At 40.1% G+C, this 18,199-nt stretch overlaps 2 protein-coding genes across 9 annotated transcripts in view; one reads left to right on the top strand and one right to left on the bottom strand.

The window, feature by feature from the left end:
- si:ch211-14k19.8 (interphotoreceptor matrix proteoglycan 2) overlaps positions 1-436 on the top strand; it is a 48,975-nt gene extending 48,539 nt beyond the window's left edge. The window contains exon 9 of the mRNA XM_063058709.1: positions 51-436. Within this exon, the coding sequence (XP_062914779.1) occupies positions 51-125 (75 nt within the window). The 3' untranslated portion in view covers positions 126-436. The remainder of the gene's footprint in view (positions 1-50) is intronic.
- Positions 437-1,878: 1,442 nt separating this feature from the next.
- LOC134351868 (trinucleotide repeat-containing gene 6A protein-like) overlaps positions 1,879-18,199 on the bottom strand; it is a 181,811-nt gene continuing 165,490 nt past the window's right edge. For 4 of the 8 annotated variants that reach the window (XM_063058700.1, XM_063058706.1, XM_063058705.1 and 1 more), the window contains 6 exons: positions 17,658-17,798; positions 14,008-14,118; positions 13,303-13,521; positions 8,921-8,991; positions 7,657-7,796; positions 1,880-2,654 (listed from right to left, as the gene is read on the bottom strand). In XM_063058700.1, coding sequence (XP_062914770.1) covers positions 2,282-2,654; positions 7,657-7,796; positions 8,921-8,991; positions 13,303-13,521; positions 14,008-14,118; positions 17,658-17,798 — 1,055 coding nt within the window. In that variant the 3' untranslated portion in view covers positions 1,880-2,281. Of the gene's footprint in view, positions 2,655-7,656; positions 7,797-8,920; positions 8,992-13,302; positions 13,522-14,007; positions 14,119-17,657; positions 17,799-18,199 lie in introns of all 8 variants that reach the window. The other 4 variants (XM_063058702.1, XM_063058703.1, XM_063058708.1 and 1 more) reach the window with 4 other exon arrangements.

Below are 18,199 nucleotides of genomic sequence, written 5' to 3'. Positions count from 1 at the left end.
CCTGTTTGTGCTGTGGATTTCATGTTAAAAATCTAAATTCTCTCTTTCAGTTCAAAGCCAGACGGCCACACTCATACTATGAAGGGATGGAACTTGTGAGCATGGAAAGAAATTGGACGGCCTAAATAGCAATAGAAAACATTCATCACCCTTTTTCATCACCCCTTTTTATGAAGGTCAGGCCTATTCTTTTTTGGGTTGGGTACAGTTAGGCATCCTCATAGAAGATATTTCCATGTTTTTAAATTGGCCACCTTGTGTAAAAACAATTAGCCAGCTCATTTGGGTCTGGATTTTAATGTCACTTCCGTGAGCATAAGTTTCCTGTGGAAACAAGGCTCTGACCTCAGATTAAACAACACACCATCTGGATTCTGCACTCTGACCTCAGCCCTGTGTTAAATGATGAGCCATTTACTTTGGTTCTCAAAGTAGTGAAAACACACTCTAAGGGTTGCAAAACGGTGGGGCTCGCCCTTCTCAAACTTAAAGGATGTGCTCAGCTTAAGTATGTACTATGATGCCGCACAAGTAAGACAGACAGTGACATCCAACGATAAATCACAACACCAAAGAAACAATGGAAGGGCAGGGGGAGAAATGCTGAGCAGCCAAAAACATCATGATTTATTAATATTTGAAGTAACTTCATAATTCAACACAACCAAATTATACATTTTACAATCACATTCTATTTGTAAACAGTTAAAAAGCCACTGACTTGTTTGCATCTTCCAACAGACAGTTAAAATGAAGGCAATGAAATGGTGGCATTGTCTGCATTGTTAAAATCGTGTCCTGGTTTGTCTCACTGAATGAATACATTTTGTGACAAAATCAAAATGTAAAATAACTCGTTTTCTGTTTAACTCTTTTATACGCAAATTCTAACATTAAAACGGCCTCTTATGGATGACAGTATGATTCTGTGAACCAGTAGAGTTGATCACAGTATGCATAGTTACAGATCTCAGCCATTTTTTTTTTAAGTACAACAGTCAATTGGACAGTCACAATAGCAAAATACATTTAGCCACTCGATAATGGGAATATAAAGGAAGGGGGTGGTGGAAATAAAGTATATATACTACAACATGTCAGCAAAATTCACCTTCACTCATCATAAAATGACAGCAATTTCAAAGCAATAGCTGGAAACTCCGGCTTTAAGCAGTTAACTTGGCAAAAATAAAACAATGGTAATTTTACAGAGCAGTTTAATTCAGTGCTAAAAGTTGGAGAGGGGGTGTCCTACACAAAACTACCATAAGTTTCTAACATGGGAAAGAGGGGGAGGGGGAGGGAACTATTTCCTGAGAACCATGCTCTTTCTCGTTTCAGGATATAGAGGAATAGAAAAAAAAAAGAACATGGTCAAAACACTGTTCAATATTCCCAGAGATAGAACATCTTCATCTGCAATTTTTTTTTAATTAAAAAAAAAATTATTTTCATTTATGATGGAAGAGTAAACATTTCCCCTCAGAAGTCTGTAAACAAGAGGGCACAACCAGGGCACCTCCAAAAAAAATGAAAGCTCTATTGAAAGTGCTGTACCCTCCTGGCTTGCAGGGTGGGGTTGCAAGTCACAGCTGTTGCCACAGTGTCACACTGCAGAGATTAAATTCTTTAGGTTTTCTTTAATCTTATTAAAATGTTTTGAAAAGAAGCAGGTTGGTGCAATACTTCTTTTTGAAACTGCAAGCTCAGTAATGATAACTTTGCTCTACAATACCACATTACGGTAAGTACATGTCAAGGCATATTAAAGAGCACACTTTTTTGCCATTTATTTCCTTGCTAAAAGAACATTTTTGAGTAAACATTTACACTTGAACTACCCTCTCCACCCTCCACCCCAACCCCACCCCACCCCGCCCTATTGCCAATTGGACAGGGAGACAGTACTCAGTGCAGATTTAACAGCTCACTCCCAACATCACCAAACTCAAAATAGTTTTGGAATTTAAGGAATAGACATGATGAGTGCACACAACTAGCTCAATTGAAGCAGTTTTTTTTCCATGGATAGCACTATCTGGAAGTATAAATATATACTTTTCACATTTTTTAAACTATTGGCCTGCATGATTCAAGTATTAAAACTGATATGTTCTGGGCTAAAAGAAAGTGGAAATAAAGGTGCAGAACGGAACATTTCCACAGGTGACCCCTTTTCTCCTTCTCTCTCTCTCTTTCTCACGCTCTCTCTTGTGTTGTAGGTGAAAAGTCCGATTAGTGCTGCTTTTCATGTTGAGGTCACAGTTTGAGTCATGTAAAGTTAAATGGACTCTCCACCTCCAAGATGATCAACGGGGAGGAAAGCATTAATGGGGGATGGGCTGCCGATTCCCCGCATATCATTGCTGCTTGGGGTTCCCCAGAGGCTAGTGGAATAATTAGGAGTACCCCAAAGTGAAGTGCCATGGAGGTCTCCACTACCAGTTCCTGACAGCCCAGCTCCATTCCAGTGACTGAGATCATTGCGGTTTGAGAATGGGTGGGAACTGTCAATGGATGCAATACGGTTCTGGCTGGATCCCAGAGACTGCCAGCCCAGAGAGGGCGTCAACGACTGGCCTTGTGCAAAGAAGCGATTAATCTCGTCTTCACTGGCAAACTCAGCAAGAATGGTAGTGTTCCCTAAAACACACCTGGAAGTCAAAAGGGAAATCAATCAAATAAACATTCATCACCTGGAATGCAATAAAAATACCCATTTCATCTTAAAGTCATGGACAAGTGGAAGAGAAATAGGAACTACTAGATCTGTTCTGCATTGATAATAAGCAAACACTAACTGTGCTGTAAGTTTTTAAAAGCAGGAATGGCAGGAGTGGAAAAACAAGGTTCAGGGCTAGAAGAAGAGAGGCTGAAGGGGAGCATTATGTTACCAAAGGTTTACATGAAAAGCTATTTAATATACAATGCCTTGTAAAAGTATTCAGCCCTCAACCCTTTGTTCACATAAATGGGTATTACAACCAGATTAATTTAACTGATTTTTGTGAATCATAGGCTCTTCCCCCCACAGTAGAACCCAAAAAACAATGAATATGTATGAAAAACTAAAATTTCAAAAACAGCAATGTCAGCATTTTAAAAGTATTCATCCCCCTTTGTCAGTATTTATTTTATTTTATATTTATTTACTGAGATTCAGCCCGGAAAAGACCCTTCCGGCCCTTCAAGCTGCCCAGCCAGCAACCCCGATGTAAACTTAAGGCCAATTTATAGTTGTGCGTAAGTTTGGCATAGCCATATACCCTACACCGTACCCTACGCTGCAGCCTGAAGCGCACCTCCCCAAAAATATAACTACACCTTGTGGCGAAGCAGACCGTGCAACTGTGATTGGTCCGCTTGGTAGCATCGCATTTCCTCCTACGCTGCAATAGCTTCCCATTGGGCGACTGAAGGGCAGGGAAGGAACTCTGGCTGCAATGCTTTCCATAAAGCTTTACAGACCTCTGAATCTACCTGCCGACATCTGAAAATATTTGAAATGCATTTCCTCATCCACGTCTTTCAGTGGCCAGACAAGCACAGAAAATTCACCCTCCTTCAGTTTCAGTCACCATTGTTTGAAGTTTTGAGTTTCTTCGTGTTGAGTTTCAACACGAAGAAACTCAACACAGTGGCATAGAAACCCCATCGCCAGCTAGTGTTTTGGTGGTGAATTGCAGAGCGACACAGACACACCAACGCACAAGTATAAATGCTCACAACGGCACAGCCCACTTGCGTAGGCTACGGCATAAGCTAGTACGCACAAATATAAATCAGCCTTTAGCCTAATCATGGGACAACTTACAATGACTAATTAACCTACCAACTGGTAGGTCTCTGGTCTGTGGGAATAAGCTGGAGCACCCAGAGGAAACCCACATAGTCTTGGGGAGAACATACAAACTCCTTACAGGTAGTGATGGGAATTGAACCTGGGTCACTAGTGCTGTAAAGTGTTGTGCTAATCACAAGGCTACCGCACCTCCTTGAACCACTCTCCCGCAGCTACGACAGCCAATAATCGTTTTGGATAACCTTTATTAGCTTTGTACAATGTGATGGAGTGAAATTTGTCCATTCCTCCTTGCAAAATTGCTCAAGCTGAGCCAGGTTAGTTGGGGAGTGGTGATGGACAGCGATCTTGGAAGTCCTGCCTGAGATATTTGCTTGGGTTAAGGTCAAGACTCCGACCGGGTCAATCAAGGACATCAATTTTCTCCATGGTTGCTCTGGCAGTGTGCTTTGCGTCATTGTGCTGCTGAAAGATGAAATTCCTCCACAGTTTAAGCTTTTTGGCAGAAGCTTGCAGCAGGTTTTTAATCCAAGATCTCTCTGTATTTAGCAGCATTGATCTTTCCATCAATCCTGACCAGATTTCCAGTCGCTGCTGCTAAAAAGCATCCCCATAGCATGATACTATCTCTACCATACATTACAGTAGGGATAGTGTCAACTGGCTGATGCACAGTATTAGATTTATGCCACGCGTACCGTTAGTGTTGAGGTCAAAAATTTCCACTTTAGTCTCATATGACCACAACACCTTCATCCACATCTTTACAGTATCTTCTATGTGACGCTTTGCAAAGGTTTGCAGGCAAAGATATGCTTTATTTTAGCCAGGGATCCTTCCATAAATTCCCTTTTAGTGCAAGGCCTTGGAGATTGTGGAGCCAAGGTCTTGCACTATCTCCAGTTGCAGCCACTGACTTCTGCAGCTCACTCAAAATGACTGTTGGTATCACATTAGCCTATCTTACAAGCACCATTCTTCTCTGGCGACCAAGTTAAGCCTGACTTAGGCAGCGTGGCTGTGGTTTCGTATTTTTCACGACGGACCGCACTGAACTCCGAGCTATGTTCACTGCCTTTGAGGTGGTCTTGCACTATTCCCCAGATTGTACTTCTCTATTATCACCTCCCTGACTTGCCTTGAATGCTCTTTCGTCTTCATTTTGGTTTGATTTGTTGAAAATCTACCAAACTGCTGGACCTTATAGAGAGAAGGATTATTTATTCAGGTGATCATCCAATTTTCTGCATCAACAAATTCGATGAGTTCTAATTACAAAGGGGATGAATGCTTTTTTAGCCTCACAATTTTGGTTTTAATTTTTAGTAAATTGTTGATAGGTTTTGGAATTTTTTTTGATTTGACATGATGCACAATGTTTTGTAGATTAGCTCAAAAAATCCTACTTAAGTATATTTTAAATTTAGAAAATGAGACATTAAAATGTGAAATTATTTGTGGGGGGGGGTGAGTACCTTTTCAAGGCATTGTATTAATAAACTCTAGACACCACTAGCAAACCCAACATTTGTGGCTGTCCTCAAAAGCTCTTCAAAAGCAGTGAAACACCATCTTGAACTGCTGCAGTTGATCTAGGATTTACATATCCAACTTTGGTCAGTAGTGACAATACAAAGATGGTCAAAAGGAAGCATCAATTTACCATTGCCATATGTAATGTTAATGTTAAAGAAAATGGGGAATGAGCTGGTAGTTAAGATGAAAATAGAAATGTGCAGAAGAATGTGAAAAATGTAAAAGAGGAACTGTTACAGGAGAAAAAAAATCTATATCCAGTATTGGAGTACGTCTGGTCTTCTCACTAAGCTGGTCAGTAAAAGAGAGTAAGAATACCACAAACGAAGAAAATTGAGTAAATGACCAAGCATTTACAATTATCAAGGCTTGCCTCAAAACGTGACTGAAGCCAGACTGAGGCAACTTGAAGGGCTACATGTTCTGAGAAGAAGGGGAAGATAAGGTATGAAGGAAATGTTTGGAACTTAAAGGTGTCATAGAGTATCCCCAGATCCTTTTGATCTTCAGTGCTCTACCATTTACTGTGCAAGACCTACCCTGGTTTGTCACCACAAAGTGCAACACCTCACATTTATATGCATTAAATTTCAATTGTCATTTTTCAGCCCTTTTTTTCCAGATCCTGCTGCAAGCTTTGATTGCCTTCCTCACTGACCACTACACCACTGCAGATCCAGTATACAACACTGTCATCAAAATCATTAATATAAATGACAAACAACCATGGACTCAGCACTGATATCTGCACCACACCAGTAGTCACAGGGCCCCTGTCAGAGAGGCGACTATCTATTACCACATAGACTTCTCCAGCTTAGCCCATGTTGAATCCAATTTGCTATTTCATCCTGAACACTGAGCAACTGAACCTTCTGGACCAGCCTTCCATGCAGGACTTTGTCAAAAGCCTTGCTAAAGTCCATGTAGACAATTTCCACTGTCTTTCCTTCATCAAATTTCCTGGTAATGTTCTCAAAAAGCTCTTAAGATTGGCTAAACACAACCTACCACACACAAGGTCATGTTGACTATCCCCAATCAGGCCCTGTCTATCGAACTATATATACCTGTATATACTGTTCCTTAGAATACCTTCAATTAATTTACCCACTACTGATATTTGGCACACAGGCCTAGAAATTCATATATTATTCTCAGTCTTTCACGAACAATGGAACTTTAGCACTCCTCTAATACTTCAGCATCTCACCCACAGCTAAGGACACTTTAAATATCTCTGTCAGGGCATCTGCAATTTCTGTATAGCCTCCCATACAGGATCCAAGGGGACACCTTGTCAGGCCCTGAGGAGTTATCCACCTTAATTTGCCTCAAGACAGCAATCACCTCCTCCTCTGCAATCGGCATATGGTCCATAACCTCACTACTATTTTGTCTCAGTTCTATAGACCATGTTCTTAGAAAATTTCTGAGTAAATACAGATGCAAAAAACCCATTTAAGATCTGTCAGCTCCATGCATAGACGACCATGCCGAACTTCAAATGGAGCAACTTTGTCCCTTGCTTTTCATATATCCCCAGAAGCCCTTGGGATTTCCCTCTTAAGTGTTCTCTTGCATTTCTGATACTCCTCAAGCATCTCATTTATTCCTTGCTGCTTATACTTGGCATGTACTCCTTCTTAACCAGGATCTCTTGAAAACCAAGGTTCCCTAAAGGCCTTGCCATTTATCCTAACAAAATCATGCAAATTCCGCACTCTTCAATATTTCATATTTTTGAAGGCTTCCACTAAGCAAGCATCCTTTTTTGCCAGAAAACAACTTATCACAATCTAAACCTGCCAGATCCTTTCTGACATCATCACAATTGGACTTCTCCAATTTAGACTCAACAATACTGCAGTGACCTGTTGTCAAAAGAAAGCAAACCTTATATCTAAGAGCTTGGAGAAGGTGGATATCTTAATAGAAGCTTCAAAGACAATCACTGAATAACTGCATCCATTGCACATCTCCTCCAACCCTCTCAAGTAATATCACATGGAGACCAGAAGTGTACATTTCTTTTTCCTCCCACATATTTCACTTGATGTTGTTGCTAAATCAAATATTATTAAAATAATTTGCTGACTAATGCTTTTGGGATAGGCAGCAACTCTGCATCAAATGTGAGCTCCAGCGCTGTACAAATAAATGACCAAAACCTGCACATCATTGCAAACTTAGCTTGATTAAGGTTCAAAACTTCTTGCTTCACAAGATAATTTATGTACTTTCTAAATCCCTTCCCCTTCTTGGAAATTAACAAAATTCCCACCATATGTCTGTTAGTCAAGCTCAGTGCTACTTACATGTGCAGAGATTTCTGTGCCTTGGCTGCCTCTTCTTTCGAACTGTAACATACCAAAGCGTTTCCGTGGGGCAGGTTAAGGTGGAATGTTATTAGTGGGCCGTGCTGCATGCACAGTGTACGCAAGGTGGAGCCGTCAATCTGAAGGTTAAAGACACAGCAAGAGTCCATTCAGTGAGAATAATACAGGGCAGCAAAATGTCTACAACTTGCATTTATATGGAGGTTTTGTATAGCAAATCCTTCCAAAAGTGATTCACAGGAATGATTAACGGTCAACATCGAAGAACAGAAAGTACAGATGGCCAAATAAAGTAGATTTGAGAAGGATTTGAAAAAAAGAGGTGGAGAAGTTTATGAAGGGAATTAATGAGTTAGAGCTTAGGCAGCTAAGGCATAGCTGACCTAGCGGAGAGACGGTAGTTAAAAAGACCAGAACTGAAAGCAAAGCTAAACTCTATAGCCCAGAAAACACACCAACATGGATGAGCTTTAAAATAGAAAGTATGATGAGTTGTTTCCAAAGCAGAAAACATAACCCAATTGGGAGGACTATATCATGTTCAGATTTACATTCTGCTGAGCTGCCCACTGTGATAATGAGCGACAATTTCCATTAACCTTTGTTAAGTTAGTTAAGTCTCCTGGGCTAGAGAAATAATCTAATCATCCAGACATCCGGCTATCCAATGACCTGGAAAACGTCCCAGTGGGAAGGCAAAACTGGACAGTTGGTGATGCTTATCTCAAATCACACAAGGACATCTGGACAAAGTAACAGAATGCTGTCAATCTGTGTGTGAAATTGCTCTTAATTCAGAAAGCTATGCCTTTGGGGTGCTAGAAGAGAATGGGAATATGTTATGGTGCAGATAATTTTGAAGATTTAAAAAGTGAAGGTCTGTTATCAACTGTACATTTGATATGTTTGTTTTGCACTGTATAAATCTTTTTTACTTTTTTTGTTGTTGCATTGTAGAAACTTATTAAAAAATTAATAAAAAAGTGGTTTACTTTGCTTGTAAATTACAATGATGCTTGCAGTACGTTTATAAAGCTGCAACATATTAACAACCTTGTCCTTTCCCAAGTTGCACACAAGACAAACTTGTCTCTCATGCATTTTCTTAATGGTTAGCCAAGGATACTGAACAGCTGTCATCTTTTCAGTTTTAAATCAAAACTCTATCTGTGGTGGGACTGACAGGTGTATTATTGTGCACAGGATTACTGAATCATTGCTTGAATACAATGCATTCACTTACCTGAGGCGTGAGGTTCTTGAGAACAAGCCAATTTGTTATTCTCCCTGAGCTGATGTCGCCCCAGCTAGGACCTGCAGAAAATCCAACAAAAGGATGTCATGAACTCGATGCATCACTCCTAATCACATGCCCAGCCAAGTTAAATCACTCAATCTGATGACCAAAACCAGCATTACTAAAAAAAAAGCATCTAAAATCAACGTGGCAGTAAAATATACTTTGTGCCTGCATGTGAAGGACTTCAGCAGTATTGGACCAGCATATTGTCCAGATTAATGGATGTCATTCACTTAATGTTTCAATGTCATGAGAGAAAGATTTCCCAGTGAACCTGTAAGCTAAAAGGGAGTGTGGAAAACAGAATCAGGTAAGTTTGAGGGGGATGCTGGAAAAAAGAACCTGGTGAATTACAGAGGAATCAGGATCCTGGACTCTGATGGAGAATGGGAATCAGCAAATGGTGAGCTAGATGCCTTACCATCAGGATTTCCAGATAGTTGGATACAGATTTGTATAATGTATAAGACTAACTAACAATTATAAAGGAAGTTTCCAAGAATGATTATGTAATCTGTAAATCTCCACAGCATAACTAACTGGACAGAGAAAGGAAATTAAAGCAAGGATCTTTTCAGCCAAGAATCACAATATATCAGTACTTGGTTTATGGAGCATAGACAGCCACTAATCCGGACATCGGAAGTTTTGAGAGGAGGGTATTTCACTCAGGCTGAAGAACCGCTTGACACTGTTGTTGTGTGATACATTTTGTGAGTTTGACCATGGTTTTCTTAGCAAATAGATTCTAGGAAACCTAGTATCTAGCAATGGTGGTTTGCTATTGCCTACCGTTGGGCGAACTAAAGAAATCGCCATTTCTCTTCCCAAATGTTCATCCGCCTGTACTATAGCCGTTGACATTTGAGGTCCTAACTCACCCGCCTTCTCCGTCATAAGTTCAGTTACTGAACCTGCCGGATCTGCCATTGGCCTTTGCTCGTATCCTGAGCAGGTGCTACCGTTCCGGGTCAGAGTGGCCCTGGGAGTAATGAATGACTAAGGGATAGCTCCACTTTCCCCAAAGCTCTAAAAGTCCCCAGTCAGAGCCTCATCACCAGTTGCAGTTTAGAGTCATATCCAGTCTAGAAACAGAATCTGTTGAAGATGGTAACAATCATGTAGAAATGAAATTTAACTCTAAAGGATGCCTCAGTAGAATCAGCAAAGTCAGTGATTCCAATAACAGAAAAAAGCACAAAGAATAAATGGATGACAGATGAAATCAAAAATCTAATGGAAGGAAGGAGACAGAAGAAAGCAAATCCTATAGAATATAAATCCTTAGAGAAAAAAGTTAAAAGCTTATGTCAAAAAGCCAAAGAAGAATGGTTAAACCAGGAATGTGAGCAAATAGAAAGAATCCCTATTACTGATCCAAAAAGGTTACATCAATAAATCAAGAAAATCACTGGTAAAAAGCTCCTCTGTTCTTCAGGTGGATGTTTGAAAGCAAAGGACGGTACCATTATCATGGAAAAAGATGAGATTATGAACAGATGGACTGAGTATATTCGGGAAGTGTTTGAAGACGATTGATGCAAAAAACCAGAAATTAAGAAAAACATTGAAGGTCCAAGTATTTTAAAATCTGAAGTTTGTAATGCTATAAATAAAATGAAAAAAGGAAAGGCAGCAGGTCCTGATGAATTAGTAATAGAACAAATTATCGCCCTTGAAGATAATGGAATTGAAAAACGTACTGATTTAATCAATGACATTTATGAGAATGGAATAATACCAGAAGAGATGAAAAAAAAAATCAGTATTTATCACTCTTCCTAAGAAACCTGGAGCAATAGAATGCGAATTACATAGGACCATAAGTTTAATGAGTCATATCACCAAGATACTTCTAAGAATTTTGATGATAAGAGCTGAAAGTAAGATACAAGCTGAAACAGGTAAAGAACAATGTGGTTTTGTGAAAGACAAAGGTACAAGAAATGTGATATTGATGTTAAGGATACTATCAGAACGAGCTATTCAAGAGTAAAAAGATTTGTTTGCTTGTTTTATCGACTACACAAAAGCATTTGATAAAGTGAAGCACAATAAGTTATTTGAAATATTACAGAAAACTAGATCTAGATTCGAAAGACCTCTGCCTAATCAGAAATCTGTACTGGGAACAAACTGCCGCTGTAAGAATAGATGGAGAAGTGAGTGAGTTTACGAAAATCAAGAGAGGTGTTAGACAGGTGTGTTTTCTCCCCTGATTTATTTAATGTGTACAGTGAAACAATATTACAAAAAATAAGAGACATCTTGGGAATCAAAGTTGGCGGTGAAAACATCAATAATTTCAGATATGCAGATGACACTGTGTTAGTTGCAAGTACAGAGGAAGAACTACAAACTTAATTGATATAATTGTTGAAGAAAGTGCAAAAATGGGTCTATCAATTGCAAAAAGACAGAATGTATGGTGATATCCAAAAAGAAGGAGAATCCTATCTGCAGGCTGAGAATAAACACGGAAGTCATAAAACAAGTACAGAACATTTGCTACTTAGGAAGCTGGGTGACATCAGATGGCAGGTGCGACATGGACATCAAAAGAAGAATAGGGATGGCAAAAGACACCTTTACGAGAATGAAGAGTATACTGACCAACACTAAACTAGGCATGACAACCCACCTCAGAGCACTGAAATGTTATGTTATATTATCCAGTTATGTTATGTTATGTTATCCAGTTATGTTATATTGCGCAGAATGTTGGACAATATCTAGTAACATGAGGAAATGAATTGTAGCAGCAGAGATGTAGTTTTTGAGGAGTTTGCAAAGAATATTATGGATGAAACGAATATCTAACGAGGATGTCATGAACACAGCAAACACTAAAAGGGAAATAACGTATGAGATCATGAAGAGGCAACGCAACTTCATTGCACATGTGATTAGGAAAGAGGAGTTAAAATGCACGGTAATTATGGGAAAGATTGAAGGGAAGAAAGCAAGAGGAAGACAAAGACAAAGACAAATGATGATGGAGACAGCAGCCAGAGAATTGGAAATGAATACCAATGAATTGATCCACTTGATCCGAAACAGGAGTGTGTGGGCCATGGCACATGATGATGATTTCTGGTTGGCTGCCGGTGACTAGTGGTGTTCCACAGGATACGTGTTGGGACCAATCGGTTTTATGTTATACATCTATGATTTGGATGATGGAACTTTGCTGCAAAGTTTGCAAATGATACAAATATAGATGAAGGGGCAGGTAGTCTTGAGGAAGCAGAGAGGCAACAGAATGGGCATAGAAGTGGCAGATGGAATACAGTGATGAGGAGTGTATGGTCATGCACTTTGGTGGGAGAAATGAAAGGGTCGACAATTTTCTAAATGCAGTGAAAATACAAAAAGCTGAGATGCAAAGGACTTGTGCAGGATTCCCTCAAGGTTAGTTTGCAGGTCAAGTCTGTTTTGAGGAAGGCAAGTGTGATGTTAACACTCATTTCAAATGGACTAGAATATAAAAGCAAGGATGTAATGTTGAGAATTTATATAACACTGGTGAGGCCTCACTTGGAGCACTGGGAGCAGTTATGGGCCCCTTATCTTAGAAACTATGTGCTGAAACTGGAGAGGGTTCAAAGGTGGTCCATGAGGGGTGACCTAATTGAAACTTATCGAACGGTGAAAGGCCTTGATAGAGTGGACGTAGAAATGATGTTTCCTGTGATGAGAGAGTCTAAGACCAGAGGACAGAGCTTCAGAATAGAGGGGTGTCCTTTCAGAACGGAATTGGGGAGAAATTTCTTTAACTAGAGAGTGGTGAATCAGTGGTATTCTTTGCCACAGGCAGCTGTAGAGGCTGGCTTTATGTATATTTAAGGCAGAGGTTGACGGATTCTTGACTGGTCAGGGCACGAAGGGATACGGGGAGAGGGCAGTCAATTGGGGCTGAGAGGAAAATTGGATCAGCCATGATGAAATAGTGGAACAGACTTGATGGACCAAATCACCTAATTCTGCTCCTATGTCTAATGGTCTTAGAAGTTAGAAGTCATGAGAGTGAGTAATGTAAAGGAGTTTTACCAAGAGTAAAATATCAGATCAATAAAACTTGGATAATCTAGAATCAGAATGTCTAGAAATCCCAGTGGTTCAGAGTGTGAGAGAGTGTGTGTGTGTTTTTGTGTTTTTGTGTGTGTGTGTGTGTGTGTGTGTGTGTGTGTGTCACTTCCGGAATGCAGCATGTGACTGGAAACTAGAGTTGGAGTCCAGAACACCAGGTTTCAGGAATCTGCAGGAGTTACTTAATTAGCTGTTACTACAATAAGAGTACAGTCAGACTGAAGCCCACTTCTTACCATGGTTGTATCTGGAGTCTGAACTCCCCCATCCTCCACCCATGCGCAGCGAGCTGTTTCCCCATGAGGACGAAGGCTTCTGATTGGTCAGCCCAGGTGGTGGGCGGGACGGAGCAGTAGTGTTTTTGGGTGGCAGGGGAACTTTCCACAGTTCATGAGCAAGGGAAGCATTGGTAACTGGACCAGGAGACCAGGTGGATTTGGGGTCACCAATTCTGGCTGAAGAAAGGGAAACACATACAAAACATCAGCTTATATTCTTACCACAAATATACTACAACCAGTCAACATATATTTAATGTTTCTTTTAAAAAGATCTCACTAAGTGATCCAGCACCCCATCCCGTCAGCCGAAGGTAGGTAGCAACTTGGCAGTCATCGGCGTCAGGTTCTTAGGTGAGAAGGGGTTAATGGATCTGGGAGCTCTTATAAGAGAAGGCGCTGATCAGATAGGACAGTCCTCACCACTGCCTAGCAGACGACTATTGGATTAGTTACTTGTTGCAGGGCATACATTTGTTTTCTTTGACTAATGAAATGGTCTTATTTTTCAAATTCTCCCCAGTCAAAAGAGCAGCTTCATCTACAATGTCATACCTTGCAGGTGAAATACAGTGCAAAGGGATCTCCACAAGGGCTTTACGCACACATGTAGCTGGTGGAAGAGCTTTATATTGATTAGTAGTTTCACACTAGGATTCCTACCTGGAGTGCTTTGTGCTGTACTGCTGAGGGAACTATTGTAGCTGGAGGCACCAACAAGGGACCAGGCACTAGTTGAAGGCAGCGTGGTGTTCATAGATGAGGATGACCCTACTGAACACACACAGAGTGACACATCAATGATTTGCTGGAGGCTTCAGGTACAAATTATTTACATCCACATTATAAAACAAGTGTAATCCTAGCTGGAAATGCAAAATATACAGAAACACGTAACTATAATTTTATCAAAAGGATCCAGATCCCTCTGTTCCATCTTCTCCTTTTACATTAGTCACTCAGGTGATATAGTCTCTGTTTCTTGTTACTCAAAGCCTCTCAGTAACCTCTGCATATGTACAACTCGAACAGGTAACCTGAGAGAAGCTTTCCATCCTATAGTCTCATTTAAATATTTATCCATTTTAGATTAGCAGTTCTTTAGGCAATGGAATGGACGGACACCCAACCAGCTAGAGGTACAGAATGCACAGGTTGTTATTGAACTAGCAATCCCAGAGGGACCTTATACAAGATTTCAACCCAAGATGTCAATAGTTCCTTTCTTCCGACTGAGTCTCCTGCAGCACATTTGTTGCTAGTAATTGTAAATCATTTATAATTTTATTCATAATGCAGTGATACAAGATTAAATGCCACCAAAAGCAGATATAGAATTTGCATTTAGTTAAATACTCTGATAAGAAGAAAAGCTAATCTTTGCAATGGTGACCATGAAACTACAGGACTACCATAACATTCTTTAGGGAAGGAAATCTGATGCATTCACCTGACCTCGACACTTTGCATACTTTAGAATCTAAAAATCAGTGGCAGAAGTAAAATCGTCTTCCCCACAGTCTGCATCCTTATTGCCCAGATTATCCCTGATTATATCTTTTGCTATCAAGACTGGCAATAAGCTGATTTAAAAGTTATGTAGAAGATGGATTGCCCGGAGCAGTATCAGTCATATTAAAAGATGAGCCCCAGCCTCGTGAAGCTCTGACACAAGACTGCCTGGGTGCAATAAACCATGTAATAGAGCGGAACAATCTTACAACCAAATTATCAGACAAACCTCTGCTTGCTTGCAAATTTAGATATAAATGACAAGGGGGAATTAAACATCTAATAAGGAGGCAGTGACAGCTCCACATTTGTAGGGCTTAGCATGCAAGCACCAAAGTCAAAGCTGAAATACGTGATCTGGTACAATTACAACACTGGCATCTATCCAACAACATGGAAAACTTTCCACATATATTCTGCCTGCAAAATGAAGGACAATCTAATTGAGCTAATACCATGCAATTATGCTCCCAATCACGAACAAAGTAACAGAAAGAAACTTGCTCACGGATGCCAAAATTAGGTTTTACCGGAACCACTTGCCTCAAGATCTCATTGCAGACTTAGTCTGAGCATAGCCCAAAAAACTGACAAATGTGTGGCCACAAAGAGATCTGGTAAAACTGAAGTCAATGGGCATCAAGGCAAAATCAGTTTGCAGTGGCTAGAGTTGTTGCTTTGAGCAGAGGAAGGTGGTTATAGTGTTGGAGACCAATCACAATTGCCCCCTAGACTTCACTGCAACAGACATTAGTAAATGAAGTATCCATATCCGCAAGTATTAATTCATAAACATTCAGACATTAGTTGGTATGTGGCAATTCACATTCTTGCCACCTAAGTGCCAGGCAAAAGCCAACAATATTCTAACTACCTATTTTTGACATACATGGTACTACCATTGCCATGTACCATCCCATCAGCTGCCTTAGGCTCACCACTGAACAGAAATTCAGCTGGACCAACAAGAGGTTGTGTATCCATCACTGTGCAATAAAAGCTCTCAGTTCTCCAAAGCTACTCTACCATGTACAACTGCAGCTCCAATAACATTCAATAAGTCTTGTACTGTCCAGACAAAGCAGCCCATTTGAATGGTACTCAATCCATCAACCCATACAACAATTCCCTCTGCCATTACCACCAAAGAGTAGTAGATGCATCAAAACCACCATCTGTGAGTTATTTTCAAATACAAACATCATCTTGATTTGGAAATAATTAATCATTAGATCCAATAAGGTAGCTCATCATCATCTTCTCCACAGCTGTTAGAGAGAAATGCTGCCCTTGGTGGTTCATGTTGCCCCTAAACTTTTGTCCTTTAACTCTCAACTCATGTCCTCTTGTTTGAATCTTCCCCACTCTCAATGGAAAAAGCCTATCCACGTCAACTCTATCAATCCCCCTCATAATTTTAAACACCTCTATCAAGTCCCCCCTCAACCTTCTACGCTCCAAAGAATAAAGAACTTGTTCAACCTTTCCGTGTAACTTGGGAGATGAAAACCAGGCAACATTTTAGTAAACCTCCTCTGTACTCTCTCAATTTTATTGACATCTTTCCTATAATTCTGTGACCAGAACTGTACACAATACCCCAAATTTGGCCTTACCAATGCCTTATACAATTTCAACATTACATCCCAACTCCTATACTCAATGCTCTGATTAATAAAGGCCAGCATACCAAAAGCTTTCTTCACCACCCTATCCACATGAGATTCCACCTTCAGGGAACTATGCACCATTATTCCTAGATCCCTCAGTTCTACAGCATTCTTCAATGCCCATTTACCATGTATGTCCTATTTTGAAGTCCTACCAAAATGTAGCACCTCACATTTTTCAGCATTAAACTCCATCTGCCATCTTTCAGCCCACTCTTCTAACTGTCCTAAATCTCTCCGCAAGCTTTGAAAACCTACCTCATCATCCACAACACCACCTATCTTAGTATCATCTGCATACTTACTAATCCAATTTACCACCCCATCATCCAGATCATTAATATATATATGACAAACAACATTGGACCCAGTACAGATCCCTGAGGCACACCGCTACATACCATCCTCCAATCTGACACACAGTTATCCACCACTACTCTCTGGTGTCTCCCATCTAGCCACTGCTGAATCCATTTTATTACTTCCATATTAATGCCTAACGATTGAACCTTTCTAACTAACCTTCCTTGTTGAACCTTGTCAAAGGCCTTACTGAAGTCCATATAGATAACATCCACTGCTTTACCCTCGACAACTTTCTTAGTAACCTCATCAAAAAATTCAATAAGATTTGTCAAACATGACCTTCCAGTAAAATGAATTTTAAAAATTGCCAGTTATGTATTGATAGGCCAATTTAGTTGATGCCTCCTTAAGCATTAGATGTGATTCAGCGGGGAGGACATTTGGCTTGAAGTCTAAGTCGCTAAGTTGAATTCTCACTTTTGAATCTCAACGGCATAATCTTAACTGATAATTCACTGCAGTATTTAAAGACACCCCACAGCTGGATGCACTGTCATCTATGTGTGATATCTTTTATTTGGGACAGCCACATTGGCAGTGAGTGGAACATGGACTGGTTTGCAGAATGACCTATTTAATGGACTATCTCAGATTGGCGTTATGATACCCTGGCCAATACTTAGCCTTCAATCAACATCATGAGAATAGTCTTGGTCTTCTTTGTCTGGCTGTTAAGCTTCCTACGTTATAACAATGACTACACTTGTAAATATACTTTATGTAATATACCTTCAGCTGAAAGTACAGGAGGAGGAAGAGACTTACTATTGTTCCTGTCCCTGAGGAGGTCAAGATCCCGGGCAGTAGAGATCGACAGATTGGTCATTACACTGCCAGGAGTGACGTAAGGGTCAGTTTCAGGGTCAATGTTTTGATAACCTTTCCAAGGCTCACCAGGACGAAATTCTAGATGGAAGAACCAAACATATTAAACTTTAGGATACAAGGGGCAGCATATTTGGGAAAGATACATAGATGCAGTAAGTTCCCAAGCGTGTAATCTATAAATATAAAACCCAGTACATAAAGAAGCCAAGGCATAAATCTACAACCTACTAGTATCCTTGGTATGCAACCACTTAGCTAGTGTTTTTCCCCCTTTATAACAAGACTTTAAAGAACCATCAGGAACACACCATCCAGAGTGGTAAATTTATCTAGCCCATTCCCTCCAAACAGTTGATGTAACACCACACAATTTCTACCTGCTCTCCAGATCTGTATTAATAATGAAATTGCAACTAATCTTACTGAATGAATCAATGTATGACACGAGCAGGATTAAATAAGGTGTTAAATATGTGCTA

This window comes from Mobula hypostoma, chromosome 9, assembly GCF_963921235.1.
Source record: "Mobula hypostoma chromosome 9, sMobHyp1.1, whole genome shotgun sequence".
NCBI classification, from domain to species: Eukaryota; Metazoa; Chordata; class Chondrichthyes; order Myliobatiformes; family Myliobatidae; genus Mobula; species Mobula hypostoma.
Note: the sequence above shows the minus strand (reverse complement) of the source record. Positions and strands in the feature narration are given on the sequence as shown.